Source organism: Salvelinus alpinus, chromosome 9 (genome assembly GCF_045679555.1).
Source record: "Salvelinus alpinus chromosome 9, SLU_Salpinus.1, whole genome shotgun sequence".
NCBI lineage: Eukaryota > Metazoa > Chordata > Actinopteri > Salmoniformes > Salmonidae > Salvelinus > Salvelinus alpinus.
In genome coordinates this window covers 9,154,064-9,179,995 of record NC_092094.1, presented here as the reverse complement: position 1 = coordinate 9,179,995, position 25,932 = coordinate 9,154,064, and the positions used below count along the sequence as shown (strand labels likewise).

The window sequence follows — 25,932 nt, the reverse complement described above, 5'->3', positions numbered from 1 at the left end:
GGGGAGCTCGAACTTGTCATTCTTCCTTGTCAAGGCGTCGGTGTGTGCGTTGATACGGTTGAGGTATAGGTTGATACCCACGTCTTTTGTCTGAAGATAATTTTAACAAAATGAAGCGGATTTGGTTTATTGGGCTGCTCTGTGCGCTTTTAGCGTTCGGTGAGTATCTGTGGGTGTTTTTTTATTTTATTAGCATCGCTATTAGCGGTGTCTATCCATACGAGCTAGCATTTGAACTTGATTTCCTTTATTGCTAGCCAGCCATCTGAATCGTGAGCTTGTATTTCACCTTTTTTAATAGTTAAATATGGACACCACTAGGCCTTTTTATTTGTAATAATTTGGGTTTTATTCATTGAATTTGATTCTTGGAGATCTTCTTACTGCTTCGCACGTTTCTGGAAGTTTCCTTGTAAGCTAAGCAAACATCCTGTTCCTAGCTAGCAACCACAGATCAGAACGGCTAACGGTAACGTTAGTGTTAGCCTTGGCTTGCTCATCCCATCTAGCGTAACTAGTTTGTGATATCTGTATTTCCTGTCATTTTGGTTAACTAAGGAATACAGCTAGGTATATAGCCCGTGACTGAATTATACAAAAAAAATTCTGTCAGGTTGAATAGGCCACATCTCCTTTTTGATTTGCATGCGACTCTTGTTGTTTCAAACTCAAGGTAGCTAGCATCTTCAGTTTGTAACTTAACGGGAAACTATATTTTGTTCTTTCATATTAGTCCATTGTTGACAGTCCCAAAGTGTTTTGTTTGTCAGCACTCAAGCTTTCAAGATGTGTAACACTCAAAATACAGAAAACCATCACTGTATGATGTATTTACGTCATATGATGCAAAATGTATCATACGGGATGATTTCTGTATTGAGTTACAGCACTCAAGCAAAGGTCTACAATGTACTAATAGTTTTGGGGTTGGAGTTTTCCATGAACAGTTTGCCTGTCAGAGATTCACCTACTCTGCTAACTTTGGTGGTGTTTCTATGCAGCATCTGTGAGAGCAGAAGATGAACTTGACATCGACGGCGCTGTGGAGGATGATCTGGGAAAGAGCAGAGATGGATCCAAGACGGATGACGAGGTGGTGCAGAGGTAGGTCAGAGGGAGAAACTTTAAAAAGAAACCAGACTGAGGGGCGGTCCCAGCCTCATTACTGATGTGTGTTTGGTAGTTGCACAGATCCGACACAATTGTTTGGGAGGGACCTTAAAGTGAAACATGACAGAAGTCGGCTACAGGGAAAAGAAAGGTGACAGTTCGGTGTGATGCACTGACCTGTTGAATGTCATTGATTTCTCTGTCTCTGTCCTCAGAGAGGAGGAGTCTATCCAGCTGGACGGGCTGAACGCAGCTCAGATCAAAGAGATTAGAGAGAAGTCGGAGAAACATGTCTTCCAGGCAGAGGTCAATCGCATGATGAAACTCATCATTAACTCCCTCTACAAGAACAAAGAGGTGAGTAGCGGTAGGGTTGAAGGATTCCATTCCGGAAACTTTCCCATCTTTTCTTGTCCTCCTGTCTGTGTTGGATTTTGAGACGGTTAATATTATGACTCCAGATTGTAGAGTCAGTAAAAGTTGAGTGGATCCATTCATAACCAACTCAAGAGGTTTATGTTATTAACAGTAACCATCCTGTCCTCCTGTCTGTAGATCTTCTTGAGGGAGTTGATATCCAACGCCTCTGATGCTCTGGATAAGATCAGACTGATGTCTCTGACCAATGACGATGCACTGGCCGCCAACGAGGAGCTCACCATCAAGATCAAGGTGTGTTTCATGGTCACGTCCTCAATCTCAAGTCCTCGCACTCCTCTCAACCGTACTGGAGATGGTCCTTCCCCTTGGACCTTCTTCTCCAATGTGTTTTGAGGCTGTTAAGAGAGGGATGGAGGAAATTTGAGTTGGAGAAAGGTTTAGTCTTTGAAAGATATTTTGACTGATCCATTCTGCTTTGTAAGACAAGGAAATTATTACTAAAATATCATTAGGACTTCTGAGGTTGAGCTCACCTATTCTCTTCATATTCTCCCTAGTCTGACAAGGAGAAGAACATGCTCCACATCACAGACACGGGTGTTGGCATGACCAAAGACGACCTGATTAGAAACCTGGGTACCATCGCCAAGTCGGGCACCAGCGAGTTCCTGAACAAGATGACGGAGGTTGAAAGTGAGGGCCAGTCCACCTCAGAGCTGATTGGACAGTTCGGCGTGGGCTTCTACTCCGCCTTCCTGGTTGCTGATAAGGTGATTGTGTCTTCGAAGCACAACAACGGCACACAGCACATCTGGGAGTCTGACTCCAATGAGTTCAGCGTGATCGAGGACCCCCGTGGAGACACCCTAGGAAGAGGCACCACCATCACGTGAGTGTCAGAGTACATTTGTTATGTTTACATTTTATTCATTTAACAGATGGTTATCCAGAGCGACTTACAGTTGATAGCTAGGTGAGACAACCACACATCAGTCATAGTAAGTACTTCATTTTTTGGTACTTCCAAAAGTGAAAACTGGCAGTCTAGACAGCCGTAAGCAAATGTTCCTAGTGTTTAAAAGTTTTTGAATACCAGGCTATGGTATTCATACAGTGGCCATGAATTAAATGAACTTGTGTAGCGTTATAAGATAATACAGGACAAAATCCCTCAATGATATTCAAAACACGAAGTACCATGACATTGAATCAATCTGTATTTTGACTGACTCATGTTTTGACACTAACGTGGTTCTATCCGTTTGTCTTTTTGATTGGTCCAGGTTGGTGATGAAGGAGGAGGCTACAGACTACCTGGAGCTGGAGACCATCAAGAACCTGGTCAGGAAGTACTCCCAGTTCATCAACTTCCCCATCTACGTCTGGTCCAGCAAGGTATTGGAGTGGAACTATACTATTTTTCCTGTCTTCTCCTTCTGCACTGATGGCAAAATAATTTACAGGTGGAAACAATATGGTGGAATCAAGCTTATCCTAGATAAAGGAGAGGAAGGGTTTGAGACCAGTTTGTCAAAGGAACAAACCATGGTGAACCATTGTAGCAGTGAGCTGTTGGAATAACATTTTGCAATTTTCCCTTCTCTTCCACCTGTCCAGACTGAGACTGTTGAGGAGCCCATCGACGAGGACACAGAGGCAGAGGAGAAAGATGCCACTGAGGATGAGGTAGAGGTGGAGGAAGAGGAGGATGAGAAGGAGGACAAGCCAAAGACAAAGAAGGTAAAAACAAACAGCTTGACTTGTTTTAGTTTCCCAAACTTCTCCTTCTGTACCAGTTCCATTTATTTTATCAATTCAAACACACATAATACAACTTAGTAATCAATTGGTGTCTTATTTTGGATGTTTTTGTTGACTTTAAAAACTCAAAACCACTTCCATGCCTTTGGTCCAGGTTGAGAAGACTGTGTGGGACTGGGAGCTGATGAACGACATTAAGCCCATCTGGACGAGACCAGCCAAAGAAGTGGAGGAAGACGAGTACAAGGCTTTCTACAAGACCTTCTCCAAGGTATGCAGTCTGCGACCCTGACTTCCTTCCAGGGACTTCTTCCTAGCCAAAGCATCCATTTTAGTTTGCTCTTCGGAGTCTAGACTGGGTTAATGTGAAACCCTTTGACAACTGTTGACATGAAATGGGCTTTATAAATCTCTTTTTGATTGGCATTCTAATTTGATTGATTTTGTCGCTCTCCCCCCTCCAGGACACAGACGAGCCCCTGTCCCATATCCACTTCACAGCCGAGGGTGAGGTCACCTTCAAGTCCATCCTGTTTGTTCCCGCTGCCGCCCCCAGGGGCATGTTCGACGAGTACGGAACCAAGAAGAACGACTTCATCAAGCTGTTTGTCCGTAGAGTCTTCATCACTGATGACTTCAATGACATGATGCCCAAGTACCTGAACTTTGTCAGGGGAGTGGTGAGTGAACCTTACATAGCTTACGTTATAGAACTAATCTAAGACTTGGTACAGCGGGTTTAAAAATAATAATCTGATTTGGAATTGACCCTTGACCCTGCTGTACAGTTAAATGATTGTTCGTTTAATGTTATTACTTTCTCTAAGTGATTTATGATTGTTTTATTAGGTGGACTCTGATGACCTGCCCCTGAACGTGTCTAGAGAAACCCTGCAGCAACACAAGCTGCTCAAGGTGAGCCTCTAATTAGACAAGTGATCTGTTTCGGGTCAGTTTGGTGCCTAATGAAGATATGACTTGTTATTAACCATCGTAGTGAAGGATGTGAGCTTAACGAAACGTTCCCCCATCCAGGTGATCCGTAAGAAGCTGGTGCGTAAGACCCTGGACATGATCAAGAAGATCGCCGAAGAGCAGTACAACGAGAAGTTCTGGAAGGAGTTTGGCACCAACATCAAGCTGGGTGTGATCGAGGACCACTCCAACAGGACCCGTCTGGCTAAGCTGCTACGTTTCCAGACCTCCAACAGCGACACGGTGCTGGCCAGCCTGGAGCAGTACGTGGAGAGGATGAAGGACAAGCAAGACAAGATCTACTTCATGGCCGGGACCAGCCGCAAGGAGGTGGGTAGTGTTACACTGTGTAGGCCACTTAGGCTGCCGCGGTGTGGCGGTGGCCTGGTGTGGCAGGGGCCATACGTAGAGATGGAGAAGCGGGACCAGATATACTTCATGTCTAGAACTAGCTAAAAGGAGGTGTGAAGAGTGGACTGTGAACTGGATTCATTTAAAAGCTATCCTTTTCTGGGATTCCCGTTTACTTTCCGTCTTATTTTGAACTCTGTCTTCAAATGACGTTAAGGAAACCTCTCTGAATGAAACTACTCAGCTGGTTCCAATCTGCTCACTACCCCTTCCCCTGAGATGTATGCAGATCTGTAAGGTGTAAGCAATCTAGTGGAATTGTAGGTCAATGTTCCTCCTAAACCCTAATCGTCCCTTGTGTAATGTCCTCGTCCCCCAGGCGGAGTCTTCTCCCTTCGTAGAGAGCCTGTTGAAGAAGGGTTATGAGGTAATCTACCTGACCGAGCCAGTAGATGAGTACTGTGTCCAGGCTCTGCCAGAGTTCGATGGCAAGCGCTTCCAGAACGTGGCCAAGGAGGGCATCAAGTTTGACGAGAGTGACAAGGCCAAGGAGACAAGGGAGGCCCTGGAGAAGGAGTATGAACCTCTCACCACCTGGATGAAGGACAGCGCCCTCAAGGATAAGGTAACATACAGAACATGAAGGCAAAAGGTCAAACTTCAGCCCACTCGAGATAAAAAAAAATATGTTTGGTTTTTCCAGACTCGGATTAAGTTTAGTGCTGGATTAAAAAATAAAACATTCTCAAAGGAGAATCCGGACCTCAATGTTTTTGGATTAAATGATATTGTGGAAAACCTTTATTTTTGCCAATGTGTCCTTTTTCTCTTGTAGATTGAGAAGGCCATCCTGTCCCAGAGGCTGACCAAGTCCCCCTGTGCTCTTGTAGCCAGCCAGTACGGCTGGTCTGGTAACATGGAGAGGATCATGAAGGCGCAGGCCTACCAGACCGGGAAAGACATCTCCACCAAGTGAGTGGTCACTATACGCTTCTGTTTGATCACCTCGAACACGTCCTCATTCCTACTTTTTGAAAGGATCCAAATGTTGATATCATTGATTGACTTTTGATTTGAAGATCCTACTTGTGCTTCAGATTTCCTAATTCTCTTGCTCTGGTTCCAGTTATTATGCAAGCCAGAAGAAAACATTAGAAATCAACCCGAAGCACCCTCTCATCAAGGAGATGCTGAAACGTGTTTCTGTAAGTATTCACAACCTATAACACAAACCGTGTGACATTTGTCATACTTGATTCTCAAGAGAGGGGGGGGGGGGCAATGAGGATCAAGCTAGAGAATGTCATCTTTCGTCAGCTGAATGATGTTTGTACATTGTGCTGCTCGTGGCGCCGTCATATCGCTGAGTGTTTTAATTCTCATCCCTTCTATTTCTCTTACCTGCAGACGAATGGCGAGGACCAGACTGCCTCAGACCTGGCCATGGTGCTGTTTGAGACGGCAACGCTGCGTTCAGGCTACCAGCTCCAAGACACCAAGGCCTACGGAGACCGGATTGAGCGCATGCTGCGGCTCAGTATGAACGTGGACCTCACCGAACAGGCATGTCACAGCCCTGCCAAATACACAAGACATGATCAACTCCTAAATTCTGTAAATGAGTGGTGCTGTAGCCAAGCTTTTCCCCTCCAGTACAGTGATTTTAGGCCTGGACAAGCACACCTGACTCAATCATCAAGCCCTCAATGACTTGAACCTGTCTTTTGTCTGGGGCTACAACATGTGCTGTGCAGGACCGGAGACGGGAAACCTACCTGCTCTAGCTCAGGGCTTATCCCACATGTTTGAAAAAGAAATGCAGTGTTACTCTTAAATGCTGAGGAAACTATATCTAATCCTGTTTTGCCCCGCCCCTTGCAGGTTGAGGAGGAGCCAGAGGAGGAGCCGGAGGAGGAGCCTGAAGAGCCAGCAGAGGATGAAGTGGCTGAGGAAGAGGAGGAAATTCCAGATGAAGAAGCGGTGAGTCTCAAATCACATGTTGCGGTTGACCAATTTTGGGAAATTACATTCATTCATGGTTTTATAGTTCAGATAATTTCCTTCTCAGACACAAACACCCAAATATTTGGTGGACCAACATGTCAAACTTGGCTTTGGTTAGCCAATACCGAGAGACCGTGAGATCACTCCCACTAAGGCCAACTTTGAATCATTGATGTACCAGGCTAATATGCGCTATGCACCAGAGGCGGCTGATAGGAGGGGCTATTGGGAGGGCAAGCTCATTGTCATGGCTGGAACGGTATCATACGTATGGTAACCACATGTTTGTTCCATTCCAGCCATTACAATGAGCCCATCCTCCTATAGCTACTCCCAGCAGCCTCCTCTGCTGTGCCCAATAGCCTGGGGAAGAGGTTATCATTTGAATATTCATTATTTCAATTGAAGTGTTTTCTTCTGCATGATTTAGTTAATGATGGTGAAACTACAACCAACCAACCTCCCTCTCTCTGGCCAACAGGCAACTGACAAAGATGAGTTATAAAGCACTGTAAATGAGGGTGTAATGATGATGGACCTGTCCTGGAGCTGAGCCACAACAAAGGCCGAAGTCCTGACTGGAAACCCAGACCGAATTCCACTTGTGTTCATGTTTGTTTCCACTCCATTATCTGTGTTAAGTGAAACAATAGTGAAATGTAGTGTGATTCAGTCTGTCTAGCCAAGACCACCTGCTGTCTAGGATACCCAACAGCCACCAATCAAGACTAGCCCGGTCCCACATCTGTTTGTGCTCTCTTGCCCAACAAATCTGGGACCGGGCTAAGTCGAGGCCATCGGCCACACTTTACTCACTCTGCGGAGGGTCCTGATGGGGCGAGATTTTTTTAAGGCTGGTGTTTTTGTTTCTGTTTTGTTACATTCCTCATGATTGTAAATTTGTTAATATTTAACTGAGCTGGAAAAGATGTGATCGACACTGTCCCTTGATCCCATTGAATAAATATTTCCCTGAAGGGTCTACTGTCTGTGGTGAATATAGTTGGACTCTTGGTACGGGTGAAGTTATACGTAAACTAAATACTTTTTATTGAATAAAGCGTCACATCTACAAATATGACAGAATACAAAATGTCTAAAGAACACTGTTGAGGCGTTCCCATTTAAAGATGGACTCGGTGATTTAGATGCACAAAATTTAACTGCTTAGTGGGTCAATTAATCCGCTGTTTTGAACCATGCTGTCAGTGGGTTAATGTAGTAGGCTACAGGGAGTATATTATTAAAAGCCATGTGGTTTTTAAGCTCTCAAAATGCTTTAGTTCAGTGGTAGTGCATCACAATTTAAAAGCCTGTATTCTGCCAATTGCAATGAATAGGGTTACAACAGGCTTTATAGTTTGCAGTAGGCATGGAAGCTGTGAGCGTCTAAGTTGAGTCACTGTACACGTCGGTATTTGTAGCTGAAACGGCTCATGAACAGCGGTGAACACACATTTTGAATTGTATGGTGCTTTTAGGCACTTCTAAAATGGTTATAATTTTAAAGTCTGTCAATGTTTGGGTGTTTTATAGTTAACGGTTTAAGAGCAGTGGGCTATAGAGCTTTTTGCACATTTTAAAACTTTTGGTCAAGAAGTGTAAATGGTCTCCAAAAAGCTGTATACACACATTCAGACCGGTCTGCACATTTTAAAGTTGGAATGGCATGTCTAGCTTTTTAAAGGCTAGTTAATGACTTCAATGTAAATGTAGTAGTGACTGGGATTTCTCATTCAAGTCTATGGCACCTGAAATGATTGGGATTTATGCAAATATAGTTGTAGTGAAAAGTTAAATTTTAAGCATGCTGACCAGTGTACAATTTTAATGTTTTGGTTTTGGCAGCTTTTAGGGTTTTGGCGTGTGGTTCCAATGGACTAACGAAGTATGAACAGTTTCTAAAATGGTGCTTTGCTTTCAGCACGTACACCTACATATTGACAGCACAAATCTGATCGGATCTTTCTGTAAAACTATTCCAACTAATTTAAAAATGGCAACTTTATTTTAAACCCACCTCATCCAGTGTTTTGTCAACCTGTGTTTGGGGGGAAAAAGTTATTGAAAGGTTGAGTTCCTTCTAGTCATTGAACAGTGGTGTAATCCACTGTAGTGGCCTAGCCCTAGATACCAAACTAACTCACAGTATCTACTGAGGAATCAAATCTGATCACGTTTATTAATTTGTGTTTAGCTGTAAACAAAGGACTTTTCAGAGAATCTGATCAATATTCCATTTTAGTGATAATCAAATTTTACATGCGCAGAAAGAAATGTTGCTGATATCTCCAGAAAGACATCCTCTTTGTGAACAGTGGACATGCCTTTCCTCAAACATGGTCTTTGTTGTATACACAGGGTCTAGTTCAGAGTCGGATCACAATCAGCTCTGTTTAAATATGTTGGAGCATTGTCCTCCATCAGTTTAACATAAGGTAGAGGAAATGGCTCGTACTTACAGTTGGTGTGACTCACATATCAAAAGGTAAAGACCATAAACTCCTGTATCTACCAACACAGGACTCTAGCAACACAGCCTACAGTAGAATGTCTAGCCTTCCAGTAACCAAACTGCGATAGTCCCAAGTAGAGAGTACACACTCAAACTTACTTTGGTGTAGCATAAGGCTATTGAGAGGACACTTGATACTTGACGAGAGAAATGGCCATGGATTTCATACTCCTACTGAGCCTGGGCATGTGGATGATACGAGGTGAGACAACTACATCCAGACTGTCCTCTGTCAAAGTGGTTTTTTCTATACACTGTACTTTTGAGCTGCTAATTTTGAATATAGGTTTTTGTATGACTTTTCCTGGGTCATGTTCGTTAAGGTACACCATAGTAAAGCGTTTTGCAATGAAAAACAAACAAGCATTTTTTTTGTTCACTTTCAGAATCAGATATCACTTGTTTTAAACTTTATTCAGTGCCATTTTATTCTGTTTGGTGCCTTGCTCTCATTAACTGGTGTTCATTTCCTGTGGGGATGGTTTCAGAATCGGCTCCAGAGGTTTCATTGATAGGCCTGCCAGGCACCGCTAGACTGGCAGAGAACAGCAAGGCTGGCACTGTGACCTACAGCTTCCAGGTGGCTCTGTCCCCAGGTGCCAGCTTGGCATCAGGATACCCCAGGATACTCAACTCTGACCCCCTCACCAACACATTCACAGTGTCCATGATCAACACTAACAAAGCACAGGTGAGGCATTGCTCAATACTACCCTAGCAAGGCCTGATATGTACCAGACCATGGGTTCAAATACTTTTTTAAATCTTTCAAATACTTTGAGCATTTCTTTCAGCCTGTCTGGAGAGCTATGTGGATGGGCTTTGTACTTTTGAGACTTATTTAAAATGATTTAAAATAATATTTAAACCCAGGTCTGATACAGCCCCTCACAGAAGAAACGCCATGTCTTGCAAAGTAAGAGTAAAGGAGGATGATTTCATGATACATTTTCTGCTCTGAAAACAGGTAACAGTAACAGGTACTACCAACCTGGATTTTGAAACGTCACCCAACAGCTTTGTCCTTCAAATCCTCGCTGTGGACAGTACGAAGGACATGGCTCTTCAGAGACTCACAGTGATCCTAACTGATGTCAACGAACCCCCTGTATTCCTAGATGAAGGTACTGTGTGTGCCTGTGTGTGAACATGCGTGATATGGTTATTATGACTTACACAGCCCATTTTAACCTCTTGTGTGTTCCTGTATCCTCTCAGAGTCTGTCCTGTATGTTCTGGAGAAATCCCCACCAGGACAGATCTACAGGCCAACAGTCTCTGATCCTGAGAACCAGCCTGTGACTGTATGGCTTCCTCAACCTCTCTCTCTCTCTCTCTCTCACACACACACATACCAGGGTTGGGTAAATTCCATTTAAATTCAGTTAGGAAGTAAATTGAAATTCACCGTATTGAAATTTAATTTACTGTCCAACCCTGACACACACTGTCTATTAGTTGAAATATCTGACTTACATGTTGTTGTGTATTTTAGTTTACACTGACCCCGTCAAACACAGAGTTTCGTATTGACGTTGGCTCAGGCTTCCTGACTACAACTAAACAGTTCAACTACCTGACTGACCCCAGAAGGTAGACATATGTCTCCTGCACACAGACATCACATTATAATATTTTATACCAGAGGATTGGGTACCGTGCCGTTGAAAATGCCTCTCCACTGATGTCGCTAACAGCACACCACAGCATTATGTTAGTGATGTCTTGTAAACGTTACATTCTAATTCTTAAAACGTCCTGCATTCTGTGTCCTGCAGCTATGCCTTCAAGCTGACAGTGAGTGATGGGAACAACAGCGTATCCAGAACACTGGTCATCAACATCGTCAACAGGAACGATGATAAACCTCAGTTCCTGAAGTCAGTATTGCTATTCCCTGTCTGTTGAAGACTTTAGTAACCCTGTACTTTAGAAAATACCCATATACATCATTTATAAAAGTGAATTAGTTCATAGATAGTTTTTTAAAAATCTGTCATAAACGGTTGTAGGTAGCACACTGGTTGAAATTGTGTTTCTCATTTAGCTGTTTCGATTCCTGTATGACCTTACCCATTTTTTTTTAATACTGTATATCTATACTGTGTGTGTTTTATGTCCTAAGCAGTACAATCACAGACTTCACAGTCTCTGAGGAGCTGAGTCCAGGGTTTATCGTGACCAACATCACAGCAGTGGTACCCGATGACTCCTTCTACATCATCTACAGCATCGGCACCAACAACTACCTGGCTATACACAGATGTGAGTACAATGCCCAGTCATACTATACATACTTACCGTACTTCCACAAAATATCGATAATTGACCATAACTAAAAGGGAATTTGTTCTGTGATCAATTAGTGAAGATTGGAATTTTCAGTTTTAACAAACAGTCCCCACTACAATTAGAAAAATATGAAATGTGGACATACATTATGAGTTCAGCTTCACAACCTGATTGAAATTTTTAAAAACAATTAACATTATTTAAATTTTTTTGTAAATGCTCACTGTGCGCCCCTGTGTTTTGGCTTGTCCCATGTCTCAGACACTGGCCTGGTGACTATAGCCAAAAGGATGGACCGTGACTTAGCTCCTCTCAGGGAGGACCCCATCATAACGGTCACCGTGACAGCCACCTCCAGCCCCTCTGGTCCTCCCTCCAACACCATCACTCTGACCAACACCATCACTCTGACCATCACCGTCACTGACATTAACGACAACCCTCCCATCTGCTCCCCAGACGCACAGAGGTCATATTTCTATACTGTTGTTTATCTTTATTTCCAGTATTGTATCCAACAGATAGAGACAGTTAGGAAAGGAGTGTGTCAGGAGAGATGTGGCTTGGATTTGAACCCATGCGGACACTAGTATGTGCACGAAGGCAGCAGCCATTATTGCTATGTATCCATTGCATCGTTTCCTTTGACTGGATCCAGGGTGGCAGTATCTGAGACGGAAAAGCCTGGGGCCCTGATCACCACGGTAACGTGTACAGATAATGACGTTGAGACGGCCTTCAGAGAGTTCCTGTTCACTGGCCTGTCCTGTCTGGGCTGCGCTAACCGCTTTGCTCTGGAACCCACGGGATCCAATCAGATCGTAGTAAGCAGAATATTAATATTTAAAGGGACAGGAGTTTTTCCTGACCAGTGACGTGAAAGTATGAAATTACTGAATGATCCCATTCATACAAAGTCACAAACGTATACTTACATGAGGTTGTTTACAATTCTTTCCCCGTACAGCTCAAAGGGAACCTAGACCTTGAGGATCCCAGTAACCTGCTTGATGGTAATGAATACAGCCTGTTGGCTGTGGCTGAGGATAAGGATGAGCCCAACCTAAAAGGTAGGTGACTGTTTATTTGCTGGTTTGCTTGTTTCTTTTTTTATTAGGTGACTGACTGCCTAGACTGAACACAATTGTATATCACAAAGTACAGTAGTGTGATTTTTTCCCCCTCCACTCAGACTCATTTTGAACTCTGATTCCCATGGTGCTTTGCAGGTAGTGCATACATCTATGTGACGGTGACACCTGTGAATGAGTTTCCCCCTGTGTTTAGCTCTCCATCGTATTTCTACAGAATCTCTGAGCTTCTTGGACGTAAGTTACTACAACTATAACAACTACACTAAAACAATAACAACTACACTACAACTATAACAACTACACTGAAACTATAACAAAAACTCTACAGCAACTACACTACAACTATAATAACTGCAACAACTATAACATTGTCTGGTCACAGATCTGGCACAATGCAATCTGGGACCAGGTACAGCCAAAGTAATGATACTGATGACTGCTTGCCACATTTGCTGCAGGTGTACACCACACCTATGACAACTACACTACAACAACTACACTACACCACACCGAGCTCATTGATATGTTTGTGCCTCTCCCTCCAGGTGGGACGGTGATAGGATCAGTGAAAGCTACGGACAGAGACCTCCCTGCCACCGGCGTCCGTTACTCCCTGATCTCTGGTGGAGGAACTGGTGGTCTGTCTAACATCTTCTCCCTGGACCCCAAGTTGGGGAGTCTCGCCCTACTGACCCGGCCAGACTACGAGACCACCCAGATCTACAGCCTGGTCATCAGAGCTCAGGACGGGGACCCCATCAGTCCGCTCATTGCCACCACTACGGTACCACGACCTGGTGACCTTTATATTGTCATAACAAGACGTTATTCCTAATGATGTAAACACAGTCCAGTGCCTGTTTTTTCCCAACCACTTTTTTTTTTTTCGCCTTCCAGGTTGCCCTAGCAAAAGGGGTATTTATCTTCAATGGGTCTTATCTGGTAATTAAAAATAAATATTGGTGATTTGTGCGTTTTTGTTTAGGTCACTATCAACATCACAGAGGCCAATGACGAGCCTCCACTGTGTGGCCCCAACCAGACACATCTAATAGTCCCCAAGGACCTGAGGACGGGCTCCAACATCCAGGGCTTCATCGTGACCTGCTCAGACAGGGACTCCCCTCCAGCATCCTTCATCTACTCTATCTCAGGTACTGCCGGCCTCTAGGCCAGTATTCAGAAAGCATTTCAGTACGAATGCTGATCTAGGATCAGGTTCCTCAGGTCTAAATGATCTAATATGATTACAAAAGTCAAAAGTGAATTTGAGATGACTTGGTCCGTTGTGGCTCAGTTGGTAGAGCATGGTGTTTGCAACGCCAGGATTGTGGGTTCGAATCCCACAGGGAGACCAGTATGAAAATGTATGCACTCACTAAAAATCTAATCAGTGTAAATCTTTAAAGACGTTTCCCTTAATGCCTTTGAATGTCCCATCTTTGGGGACTATTTCGATATCCGAATGTCTAAGCATAGTAGTGGTCATTCAGCAGATCACACATCCAAAGTCCATTTGCCCGACATAAGGTTTCATTCTCCTGAGTAAAGTCGCACTATATAAGAGTGTTTTCTAAATGACATACAGTGCATTCGGGAAAGTATTCAGACCCCTTGACTTTTTCCACATTTTGTTACTTTACAGCCTTATTCTAAAATAGATTAAATCCTTTTTTCCCCCTCATCAATATATACACAATACCCCATAATGACAAAGCAAAAACTGTTTTTTATACATTTTTGCAAATGTATAAAAATAAAAAAACGGAAATATCACATTTACATAAGTATTCAGGCCCTTTACTCAGTACTTTGTTGAGGCACCTTTGGCAGCGATTACAGCCTTGAGCCTTCTTGGGTATGATGCTACAAGCTTGGCACACCTGTATTTGGGGAGTTTCTCCCATTCTTCTCTGCAGATCCTTTCAAGCTCTGTCAGGTTGGATGGGGAGCGTCGCTGCACAGATATTTTCAGGTCTCTCCAGAGATGTTTGATCAGGTTCAAGTCCGGGCTCTGACTGGGCCACTCAAGGACATTCAGAGACTTGTCCCGAAGCCACTCCTGCGTTGTCTTGGCTGTGTGCTTAGGGTCGTTGTCCTGTTGGAAGGTGAACCTTCACCCCAGTCTGAGGTCCTGAGTGCTCTGTAACAGGTTTTCATAAAGGATCTCTCTGTACTTTGCTTTGTTCAACTTTCCCTCGATCCTGACTAGTCTCCCAGTCCCTGCCGCTGAAGAACATCCCCACAGCATGATGCTGCCACCACCATGCTTCACCGTAGGGATGGTGCCAGGTTTCCTCCAGACGTGATGCTTGGCATTCAGGCTAAAGAGTTCAGCTTGGTTTCATCAGACCAGAGAATCTTGTTTCTTACAGTCTGAGTCCTTTAGGTGCCTTTTGGCAAACTTTAAGTGGGCTGTCTTTTACTGAGGAGTGGCTTTCATCTGGCCACTCTATCATAAAGGCCTGATTGTTGGAGTGCTGCAGAGATGGTTGTCCTTCTGGAAGGTTCTCCCATCTCCACAGAGGAACTCTAGAGCTTTGTCAGAGTGACCATCGGGTTGTTAGTCACCTCCCTGACCAAGGCCCTTCTCCCCGATTGCTCAGTTTGGCAGGGCGGCCAGCTCTACGAAGAGCCTTAGTGGTTCCAAACTTCTTCCATTTAAGAATTATGTTTTGGCACCCTTTCCCAGATCTGTGCCTCGACACAATCCTGTCTCGGGTCTCTACGGACAATTCCTACCAAAGCTTGGTATTTAATGTTTAACATTTTTTATACATTTGCTAAAAATTCTAAAAACCTGCTTTCGCTTTGTCATTATAGGGTATTGTGTGGGGAAAAAACTATTTAATACATTTTAGAATAAGGCTGTAACGTAAACAAAATGTGGAAAAAGTCAAAGGGTCTGAATATTTTCCGAATGCACAGTACATGTAATTAGCAGTCCTACTCTGCTTTATGAACACCGGCCCTGAGCTAACTGAGAAACCTGTACTCTAGATATGATCCTAGAAGACTGGTCTGACATACTTCACTTTTATAAATATATAAGATATCATAAGGTTGAAATTTCCCCAAATGTTTCCCTATAGGGGCCAGCAACCTGAACAACCATTTTGTGTTCTCACCTTCCTCTGGCACCAACGTCACCAGACTCTTCCTGAAGGAACCCTTTGACTATGAGAGTGGCCTGGACCGGGTCTGGCACTACAGGTCAGATATGCTAACTACTATTAGTGCTCTTATCAGTCTGAACAACTATCAGTCTGACAAAAATATACTGTACAATGCACTCTGAACTGAGAAATTATCTGACCGTGACGGTTACATGTAGTCTTAACTTCTAACTTTATATGGTTGAATGGTTGGTTGATACAGCCTGACTGTGCTGGTTTCTGATGGGAACCTGCGGTCTGCAGGGTCTGAGCCAAGAGGTCTGACCCAGACTGGCACAGTCGTCATCAATATCCTAGTAGTGGACCCTGACCTCACCACCGTCACCACTACAACTATAGTAAGCCTTATCTCTATACTTTAATGAACCTAGCGTAAAGTCAGACCACCACTCCCCCAGGGGCAGTGTTTCTTAAAGCAGTGGTTATGGCTGCTGCCTTTGGTCACGGAGACCTGAATTATTTAGTTGTTTCACATTGTAGAAAAATAAATGTACAAATTACCCGACTAACCTGAACCTCCGCACATAATATACGGTATCCCCTGTATATAGCCTCATTATTGTTTATTTTATTGTGTAATATTTTTTTTTTTAAAGTTTTACTTTAGTTTATGTAGTAAATATTTTCTTCTCTATATTCTTAACTGCATTGTTGTTAAGGGGCTCGTAAGTGAGCATTTCACTGTAAGGCATTTCACCTGTTGTATTCGGCGCATGTGACAAATAACATTTTGATTTGATTTGAATAAGGACATTAGTAGTGTTACCATAACAACTATTTGCCTCTTTTTCTACATCTACTCTGAACAACACATGTCGATGTGAATTTCCTCACAACCACAGACTAGCGCAACCACAGTTAACCTTCTCCCTTGCAGCCTCGTGTAACATACATCACCATCACCGAGAACACCTACAGCATTGACAACTGGTATATATGGTTTGTCATTGCTCTGGGGACCATGCTACTGCTGGGTTTACTGTCATACCTGCTGTATCACCTCTGTGGGAAGCTCTACAAGGCTCTTAAACACAGTGACTGCTCCTGCTGCAAACCCAGGCCCCGGGAAGACAAGGAAGTACTGTGAGTATTAGCTGAAATACTAATAATACTATCTCCCAGTAGGCAAAGCTGGTTGAAATGATGTTGTTACAACCAGCTTACGACGTCTTTTCAACCAGTTTTGCCTGCTGAGCCGAGCTGTGAGAGAATCATTACATGGCTGTGGGGGAATCGTTATATGGCTGTGAGGGAATCGTTACATGGCTGTGAGGGAATCGTTACATGGCTGTGGGGGAATCGTTACATGGCTGTGGGGGAATCGTTACATGGCTGTGGTGGAATCATTACATGGCTGTGGGGGAATCGTTACATGGCTGTGGGGGAATCATTACATGGCTGTGAGGGAATCGTTACATGGCTGTGAGGGAATCATTACATGGCTGTGAGGGAATCGTTACATGGCTGTGAGAGAATCATTATATGGCTGTGAGAGAATCATTACATGGCTGTGAGGGAATCGTTACATGGCTGTGAGGGAATCATTACATGGCTGTGGGGGAATCATTACATGGCTGTGAGGGAATCATTACATGGCTGTGAGAGAATCATTACATGGCTGTGAGGGAATCATTACATGGCTGTGGGGGAATCATTACATGGCTGTGGGGGAATCATTACATGGCTGTGGGGGAATCGTTACATGGCTGTGAGGGAATCATTACATGGCTGTGGGGGAATCATTACATGGCTGTGGGGGAATCGTTACATGGCTGTGGGGGAATCGTTACATGGCTGTTACATGGCTGAGGGAATCGTTACATGGCTGTGAGGGAATCGTTACATGGCTGTGAGAGAATCATTACATGGCTGTGAGAGAATCATTACATGGCTGTGAGAGAATCATTACATGGCTGTGAGGGAATCGTTACATGGCTGTGGGGGAATCATTACATGGCTGTGAGAGAATCATTACATGGCTGTGGGGGAATCATTACATGGCTGTGAGGGAATCATTACATGGCTGTGGGGGAATCGTTACATGGCTGTGAGGGAATCGTTACATGGCTTTGGGGGAATCGTTACATGGCTGTGGGGGAATCGTTACATGGCTGTTACATGGCTGTGGGGGAATCGTTACATGGCTGTGAGGGAATCGTTACATGGCTGTGGGGGAATCGTTATATGGCTGTGGGGGAATCATTACATGGCTGTGGGGGAATCGTTACATGGCTGTGAGTGAATCGTTACATGGCTGTGGGGGAATCGTTACATGGCTGTGGGGGAATCGTTACATGGTTGTGGGGGAATCAAGACATTGTTGATAACAGAAATGTATATTTCATGTATTACTAATGATATATTTTCTTTTTTCTGTCACATAGGATCCCAGAACCAACACCTCCAAAGAGGGAAATATTAATGGTAAGAGTTTACCTACAGGCTGGCTACAGTCTACCTAGTCTGGCTACAGTCTACCTACAGTCTGGCTACAGTCTACCTACAGTCTACCTAGTCTGGCTACAGTCTACCTACAGTCTATGTAGTCTGGCTACAGTCTACCTACAGTCTACCTAGTCTGGCTACAGTCTACCTACAGTCTATGTAGTCTGGCTACAGTCTACCTACAGTCTACCTAGTCTGGCTACAGTCTACCACCAGTCTGGCTACAGTCTGTTAAAGTGCCACTGTGTTCTAGGACCTCGATTCAATTGTTGGTGACTGTCCTCTCTGTATACACGCTATCTCTATTCCAGGAAGTGATCAAGATCAACACTGTATTTGATGGAGAGGAAGTTGATCCTGGTAAGTTTCTCTCATTTCCTGTTATCTGTTCTGAGATTATATAAAACCTAATTCTGACCTTTAGCATTTTTTAATTATTATTATTATTATTATAATTTTTTTCAGTCACAGGGAGGGTGTACGAGTACAACAGTAAGTCTGGAGCCAGACGCTGGAAGGACGGTACCACTGTGTCTGAGTTTGTCCCTATGATACAGCCAGAGAGCAGCAGCATGGTCATTCCTCATGGTCATTCTGCCCAATCACAGGCTAGGAGTGGGAGGGCTAGCACTGGCCAATCAAAAATGAGGAGTGAGGGAGTAGGCAGGGCCACAGAGGATAGAAGATCTCCCTGGTCCAGTCAGAGCAGACAAACGTCTGGGCAGTCTGCAAGGTCTGCTCGGTTCGCTCTTTCAGAAGGAGGCGTAAAGTTAGATATGGTACCCATGACAACTAGGGGAAGGCTCAACATGTCTGAAGTCTGATTCCTCACTGACATATAATACATTACTTGTGTGTTTAGAAATCTTTCAAATCATTATTATAGTCAAGCATAGGATTTTTGTTTGGGGAAAAATGTTTAGCCTTTACAACAGTTGTGTAATTGTTTGTGCAAATAATGTACGTGCAGAGATACTCAAATACGTTGTACATTAGTACAAGCTGGGTCGGGTCATAATATGACTTGGTTACAGCTTTGTAAATCAAGATAACAGACAAATAAATATACCCTGTCAACGCTTATCTAGATTAAAACTGCTCTGGCGTTGCTATGTTACACAGACCATTGAGGCACAGACCGTCGAGGCACAGACCATTGAGGCACAGACCATTGAGGCACAGACCGTTGAGGCACAGACCGTTGAGGCACAGACCGTTGAGGCACAGACCGTTGAGGCACAGACTGTTGAGGCCCAGACCATTGAGGCACAGACCGTCGAGGCACAGACCATTGAGGCACAGACCGTTGAGGCACAGACCGTTGAGGCACAGACCGTTGAGGCACAGACTGTTGAGGCACAGACTGTTGAGGCACAGACTGTTGAGGCACAGACTGTTGAGGCACAGACTGTTGAGGCACAGACTGTTGAGGCACAGACCGTTGAGGCACAGACCGTTGAGGCACAGACCGTTGAGGCAGACTGTTGAGGCACAGACTGTTGAGGCACAGACCGTTGAGGCACAGACCGTCGAGGCACAGACCGTTGAGGCAGACTGTTGAGGCACAGACTGTTGAGGCACAGACCGTTGAGGCACAGACCGTCGAGGCACAGACCGTCGAGGCAGAGACCGTCGAGGCAGAGACCGTCGAGGCACAGACCGTCGAGGCACAGACCGTTGAGGCAGAGACTGTTGAGGCACAGACTGTTGAGGCACAGACTGTTGAGGCACAGACTGTTGAGGCACAGACTGTTGAGGCACAGACTGTTGAGGCACAGACCGTTGAGGCACAGACCGTTGAGGCAGACCGTTGAGGCAGACCGTTGAGGCACAGACCGCTGAGGCAGACCGTTGCCATCATTCATCAAAGTCAAGTGTAACCAACTGTCCTACTGATGATTCACTAATCCTGCCACCCTTCTACCATAACTGTGTCTTTTGGTACGTTTTGAAATGCTCAGAAAAAAAGTATAAATCACGCAGAAAATAATCAAATAACATTTTCAGAATTGCAAAGAAAGTTGCTATAGATTTATAATCTACTTTTTCAATGTTAAAAGACCGGTCCTCCACAGGACACCAACTAGCAGTTGGGCACTACAGTAAGACCCTTCATCATTGGTCAGGCCCTGTTCACAGAGGGAAGTTCTCAGCAGTTGGGCACTACAGTAAGACCCTTCATCATTGGTCAGGCCCTGTTCACACAGGGAAGTTCTCAGCAGTTGGGCACTACAGTAAGACCCTTCATCATTGGTCAGGCCCTGTTCACGCAGGGAAGTTCTCAGCAGTTGGGCACTACAGTAAGACCCTTCCTCATTGGTCAGGCCCTGTTCACTGAGGGAAGTTCTCAGCAGTTGGGCACTAGAGTAAGACCCTTCCTCATTGGTCAGGCCCTGTTCACGGAGGGAAGTTCTCAGCAGTTGGGCACTACAGTAAGACCCTTCATCATTGGTCAGGCCCTGTTCACACAGGGAAGTTCTCAGCAGTCATACGAATGACACAGCTGTTCTTCAGATACTCCTGGGAAGAGAAGCATCCGTGATCATTTAAGTCACAGGGAGTAGACAAGCAAACGACACCTTCCACATTGCAGCCGGCTTTGAAGTGGAGTCAAGACTGACTGATCTACAAATCAATCACCTTGTATCATAAATATCTAATCAATATTATTTTTTAGATCAGGTCAGTCACAATTTACCCATGATACATCACGATTTTGAAGCAGTTTAACCACCACCCTGTGACTGAGTACTGGGTTGCTGTGTGTGGTACAGGGGAGATAGCCTGGCGCCATATTTGTTTGAGCTGTCAGTAAATGACCATATGAGTTGGCAAAACAGCACAAACAAATCTGGAACCAGGCTAGAGGACAGAGCCTGTGACAAAGCAAGAAATGTCCATGTGGTTTAATTTATAGGGTGTTGAAATTGAACATTTATAAAATGTTATGTGTTTGAGAGAAGGGATGTGACTAAAGTCAACACACAGCTTCACACAGGAATGTAAACAGCATGTCTCCTTACTACTGTAACCAGCTTGATGTGGCTCTATTATAGCCTAAAAAGGAATTGAATTGGGGTACAGTCTCACTTATCTTAAATATTCACAAGAATACATCAAAGACGTCCAAGATTTCATCAAGGCAATTAATTGTCTGGGATTGTCCTGAGAGAGAAAAAAACACTATAATATCTGATACATTCAGTATTGTACATGAAAGAATATTCTAAATGACCAAAGATTCTAAATGAACAAAGATTCTAAATGACCAAAGATTCCAAATGACTAAAGATTCCAAATGACCAAAGATTCTAAATGACCAAAGATTCTAAATGAACAAAGATTCTAAATGACCAAAGAATCCAAATGACTAAAGATTCCAAATGACCAAAGATTATAAATGACCAAAGATTATAAATGACCAAAGATTCTAAATGACTAAAGATTCCAAATGACCAAAGATTATAAATGACCAAAGCTTCTAAATGACCAAAGCAAATTACATGTCAGTGGATGGACAGAAAGCAACATTGTGATTAAAAAGCTAAAGGTTGAAGGAAACAGTAATAGAATAATAACTGTTTACAGACACAAAACAAAAAGTTAATGTGACAAGGACAACTGTCAAAGGGAGTACAAGAGCAACTCAGAGGAAGTAAAAAAAAAGTGTGTCCCTGCAAGGGCACCATACCACCTTTGGATGGCGAAGGGGGGCTCATATAAGGTCTGGCACCTGTCTGGCACAATCCCTAGGCTCTGGTGCTGGGCAGTTTGTCTCTGTCGTGCCATGGGGTCTCTTTATAGGGGACCCAGGTGTTGCCCACCCACAGAACCACGTTCAGGGAACCCCAGATCTGAGAGAGACAGAGAGACGACTGTTAGGCTTTTTCTCAATTTCTTAGAAATCTGTCCTCTCCTTGGCTCCACCTCTTCATCTGCACTGACCCGGAAAATATTGACATGTGAAAACAATATGGTGGAAGCTCATCATTAGGCTGGTTTTCACTCGATCAGTTTATTTTAGATCAGTGTGGAAAAGGAGAGAGAAAAAACATGACTGAGAACATGACTGAGAAAAGAGATTATCTCACCACAGACATGTTGAGACCATGCCCTGTCCTCGGCACTGTGCCAGGGTACACTCTGTAGACCCCTGGCCCACGAAGACGCGCTCTTCAACCACAGGATGGCAAAGAGCACGGTCACCACAGTGTTCTGCCAGAACGGAAGGAAAGAGACACACAAGGAGAAGCTGGGGGACAACAACATGTAAGAGTCAGAGTCCCTCTAGTGGCCTGGAGCCAGCCCTGGTCTGCTGTTTCCAACTATTTATGTGTCTTAATGAATAAATACTCAGAAGCTTAACCATCAGCTGACCATGCAGTAGGCTGATTCCAATAGGTATTACCAGTGTGACAACTATATGCACACAATGACTAGTACTATCTAGTGTGGTTGACTTAACTACCTTAGTAAAATGCACTGACTATAAGTCTCTCTGGATAAGAGTGTCTGCTAAATGACCACAATGTAAATGTATTAACGTGATGGTATTATTCACTGTTTCGTCCCAGAGTGGTGTGTTCATGTAACTCACATAGACCAGCAGTCCCTATACAGTACAGTCCCCATACCATATAGTACAGTCCCCATACGGTACAATCCCCATACCATATAGTACAGTCCCCATACGGTACAGTCCCCATACCATATAGTACAGTCCCCATATAGTACAGTCCCCATACCATACAGTACAATCCCCATACCATATAGTCCCGTGTGGCTCAGTTGGTAGAGCATGGCGCTTGCAACGCCAGGGTTGTGGGTTCATTCCCCACGGGGGGACCAGGATGAATATGTATGAACTTTCCAATTTGTAAGTCGCTCTGGATAAGAGCGTCTGCTAAATGACTTAAATGTAAATATAGTACAGTCCCCATACGGTACAGTCCCCATATAGTACAGTCCCCATACGGTACAGTCCCCATACCATATAGTACAGTCCCCATACCATATAGTACAGTCCCCATACCATATAGTACAGTCCCCATACGTACAGTCCCCATACGGTACAATCCCCATACCATATAGTACAGTCCCCATACGGTACAGTCCCCATACCATATAGTACAGTCCCCATACCATATAGTACAGTCCCCATACAGTACAGTCCCCATACCATATAGTACAGTCCCCATACGGTACAGTCCCCATACCATATAGTACAGTCCCCATACAGTACAGTCCCCATACCATATAGTACAGTCCCCATACGGTACATGAAGGCCATGATGGTGACGCTCACAATGAACTCAGCTGAGAAGGCAAAGGCCCCCAATCAGGTGAGTCTCTGGTATAGTACGGTTACACCAGTGGCACCTTAACCTGGGGGGGGCACAGGACAGGTGACGATAGAATACAAGTCCTCAAAGGGCTATTCAAATGCACAATAATTACTAGGAAACTAAAACAAATGTATACAAATACATTAGAGGACATTAACAGTATTGTTCAAACAAGCCTACAGCAGGTTGGGACTAAGCATTTACCAAAGCAATTTGGTCTAAACCCATTAACCTGATGAGCCTGGTCCCAGATCTGTTTATGTCGTCTTTCCAACTCCTCTTTATTGTGCAAGTTGGCAAGACAGCACAAACTATGGTGAGGCTACTAGCTACACTCTGTAACAGATATGAATATAACATACAGATAGCTTTATCCCTTCAGGTATATAATCTTCAATCAAAGTTTCTCTTGTTTTCTCCCCACAAGAAATGGACACAATATTTATTCCAGTAACCTTGGCCACTACAGCTCCCAAAAGCGAAAGCGCCGCTGTTAAACTTAAATTCAGATGATAAAACGTGAAAAACTCGGTTTGCTATTCAGTCAATATGATCGATAATAACAAATAAAAGATTCCAAGAATTTGATGAAGACAATCGGTTCTTTAACAAGCGCCAAATCTACTCGAGGTTGGGGCATCATTACCATTCCTGCTGCTGCTACTGCTGCTAGACGGAAACAAAGACGCTACCTGCCACTGCGAGTCAGTGTTGCCAACTCCTCAGTAAGGAAAGTAGCTATTGGCTGTCCTGAAGTCGCTAGAAGTCTCTAAGTGACGTCATCGCCGAATTTGCATAATTGGCCATGTGCATGTAATTGTGATGGTGCTGTAGGAGAGAGGAATGTCGTGGGAGAGACAAAAAGTGAGTAAAAAAACACCCTAAATATGTTTAGAACTACAAATGAACTTTCTTCTGTCATTCTTGTTTTTTTTAATGTCACGTTTCCAACCCTCCTTCCTCCTTTATCTGGGCTTGGGACCGGCAAAAGTGACCCACTGTTTTTATTTTTTATTTTTTTTATTTTTATTTTTTCTTCTAGATTTGGTTTGGTTATTAACCTTATGGTACACTTAGGAGCCTACATCAAGTCACAGTAAAACAAGAACATTTTTAACCGTAACATTTTAAACATGTTTTTGTATACAATCTACATTAACAATCTAAATGGACCAAAAAGAGAAAATAGTATAAACTGTCAATGGCAATGTGAGATTATGGTAACTAGTCTGGCCCTAATTCAGATTTTATTTTTATTTTTATGTAAGCCAGGGCGGGATCAGCCAGCGGTGGCTTCCCGCATGCGCGATTCATTTGCAGTCTGGACGCGGAGGGGTGAACATCTCCTACTCTGACTGCAGCTGGGAGGGACTGCTGCTCCAGGACTGGGCTGCTCGAGGACTGTGAGTGCTTTGGGACCGGGGCCCACGGCAGCACCCGCTGCTCGTTGAGAAGCGTAAGAACGATGCGTACTTTCACGTCAGAGTCTCCAATAACACCAGAAAAAGTCACTAGTCGCTTTAAAAAAAAATGTGTTGCTAGAGGGGTCTGAATACTCGCTAAATATTTTGTATTTATTTATTTTACCGTTATTTTACCAGGTAAGTTGACTGAGAACACGTTCTCATTTGCAGCAACGACCTGGGGAATAGTTACAGGGGAGAGGAGGGGGATGAATGAGCCAATTGTAAACTGGGGATTATTAGGTGACCGTGATGGTTGAGGGCCAGATTGGGAATTTAGCCAGGACACCGGGGTTAACACCCCTACTCTTACGATAAGTGCCATGGGATCTTTAATGACCTCAGAGAGTCAGGACACCCGTTTAACGTCCCATCCGAAAGACGGCACCCTACACAGAGCAGTGTCCCCAATCACTGCCCTGGGGCATTGGGATCTTTGTTTAGACCAGAGGAAAGAGTGCCTCCTACTGGCCCTCCAACACCACTTCCAGCAGCACCTGGTCTCCCATCCAGGGACTGACCAGGACCAACCCTGCTTAGCTTCAGAAGCAAGCCAGCAGTGGTATGCAGACTAAGTCGCTAAGTTGGCAACACTGCTGCTAGTATGTTCAAGTAACGTAACTTTATACTTGAAAAGAGTGAGAGGCATTCCTCACAGACCGTTAGTTACTTTGAAGACTATGTGGCCTGTTACTTTTGATGACACACACTATCCCCTTATAAACTGGCTCATTTAAATCTAGATGGAAAAGTCATTTTGTTGTTTATCCATAACATTTGAAAATAATCTGCCTGATGTTTTTCTGGATCATTTGTCCATCTTCAATGAACTGGAGGGAAACGGTAATTTAGTTCTTACAAATTATTTTTGAGAATGTGAGAATATCCTGGACATATGGCTCGTGAACACAGAAGGGAAGCTTGCCTTCCCCGACTTCAAACCAGAGACAGGGACGATATAAAATGGGCTTTGAGAAAAATAAAAAACATACATGATAAAATCAAAAGATTCAAGTTAAA

General features: G+C 43.9%; 3 protein-coding genes across 3 annotated transcripts; 2 read left to right on the top strand and 1 right to left on the bottom strand.

Moving 5' to 3' along the window:
* On the top strand, positions 1 to 7,559 carry LOC139584242 (endoplasmin-like). Its single transcript, XM_071415857.1, has 17 exons — positions 1 to 159; positions 1,002 to 1,104; positions 1,326 to 1,467; positions 1,666 to 1,782; positions 2,049 to 2,380; positions 2,775 to 2,886; positions 3,109 to 3,231; positions 3,407 to 3,523; positions 3,717 to 3,932; positions 4,102 to 4,167; positions 4,288 to 4,557; positions 4,958 to 5,203; positions 5,414 to 5,550; positions 5,705 to 5,783; positions 5,986 to 6,141; positions 6,460 to 6,558; positions 7,064 to 7,559. Exons 1-17 carry the CDS (start codon positions 111 to 113, stop codon positions 7,085 to 7,087), a joined length of 2,388 nt encoding a protein of 795 aa, XP_071271958.1. The 5' UTR covers positions 1 to 110; the 3' UTR covers positions 7,088 to 7,559.
* A 1,694-nt stretch (positions 7,560 to 9,253) lies between these two features.
* LOC139584114 (cadherin-related family member 3-like) lies at positions 9,254 to 19,062 on the top strand. Its single transcript, XM_071415621.1, has 19 exons — positions 9,254 to 9,299; positions 9,586 to 9,788; positions 10,065 to 10,221; positions 10,316 to 10,401; positions 10,593 to 10,690; positions 10,876 to 10,977; positions 11,226 to 11,362; positions 11,651 to 11,858; positions 12,048 to 12,213; positions 12,357 to 12,463; positions 12,623 to 12,717; positions 13,029 to 13,267; positions 13,469 to 13,637; positions 15,576 to 15,696; positions 15,862 to 15,997; positions 16,537 to 16,742; positions 18,044 to 18,083; positions 18,416 to 18,464; positions 18,570 to 19,062. Exons 1-19 carry the CDS (start codon positions 9,254 to 9,256, stop codon positions 18,926 to 18,928), a joined length of 2,724 nt encoding a protein of 907 aa, XP_071271722.1. The 3' UTR covers positions 18,929 to 19,062.
* Positions 19,063 to 19,193: 131 nt separating this feature from the next.
* LOC139584113 (keratin-associated protein 4-7-like) lies at positions 19,194 to 19,969 on the bottom strand. The gene is made up of 2 exons (XM_071415620.1): positions 19,690 to 19,969; positions 19,194 to 19,585 (listed from the first exon to the last, which is right to left on the bottom strand). Exons 1-2 carry the CDS (start codon positions 19,967 to 19,969, stop codon positions 19,194 to 19,196), a joined length of 672 nt encoding a protein of 223 aa, XP_071271721.1.
* Positions 19,970 to 25,932: the final 5,963 nt, after the last annotated feature.

Excerpts from the sequence above, each read along its gene's own strand:
- LOC139584242 (XM_071415857.1), top strand. The coding sequence starts at position 111 with ATGAAGCGGATTTGGTTTATTGGGCTGCTCTGTGCGCTTTTAGCGTTC. Across the intron at positions 3,524-3,716 it reads TCTACAAGACCTTCTCCAAG|GACACAGACGAGCCCCTGTC; the intron begins GTATGCAGTCTG and ends TCCCCCCTCCAG. Across the intron at positions 5,204-5,413 it reads ACAGCGCCCTCAAGGATAAG|ATTGAGAAGGCCATCCTGTC; the intron begins GTAACATACAGA and ends TTTCTCTTGTAG.
- LOC139584114 (XM_071415621.1), top strand. The coding sequence starts at position 9,254 with ATGGATTTCATACTCCTACTGAGCCTGGGCATGTGGATGATACGAG. Across the intron at positions 9,789-10,064 it reads TCAACACTAACAAAGCACAG|GTAACAGTAACAGGTACTAC; the intron begins GTGAGGCATTGC and ends CTCTGAAAACAG. Across the intron at positions 12,718-13,028 it reads AATCTCTGAGCTTCTTGGAC|GTGGGACGGTGATAGGATCA; the intron begins GTAAGTTACTAC and ends CTCTCCCTCCAG.
- LOC139584113 (XM_071415620.1), bottom strand. The coding sequence starts at position 19,969 with ATGAATGATGGCAACGGTCTGCCTCAGCGGTCTGTGCCTCAACGGTCT. Across the intron at positions 19,586-19,689 it reads CGACGGTCTGTGCCTCAACG|TCTGCCTCAACGGTCTGTGC; the intron begins GTCTGTGCCTCA and ends GTGCCTCAACAG.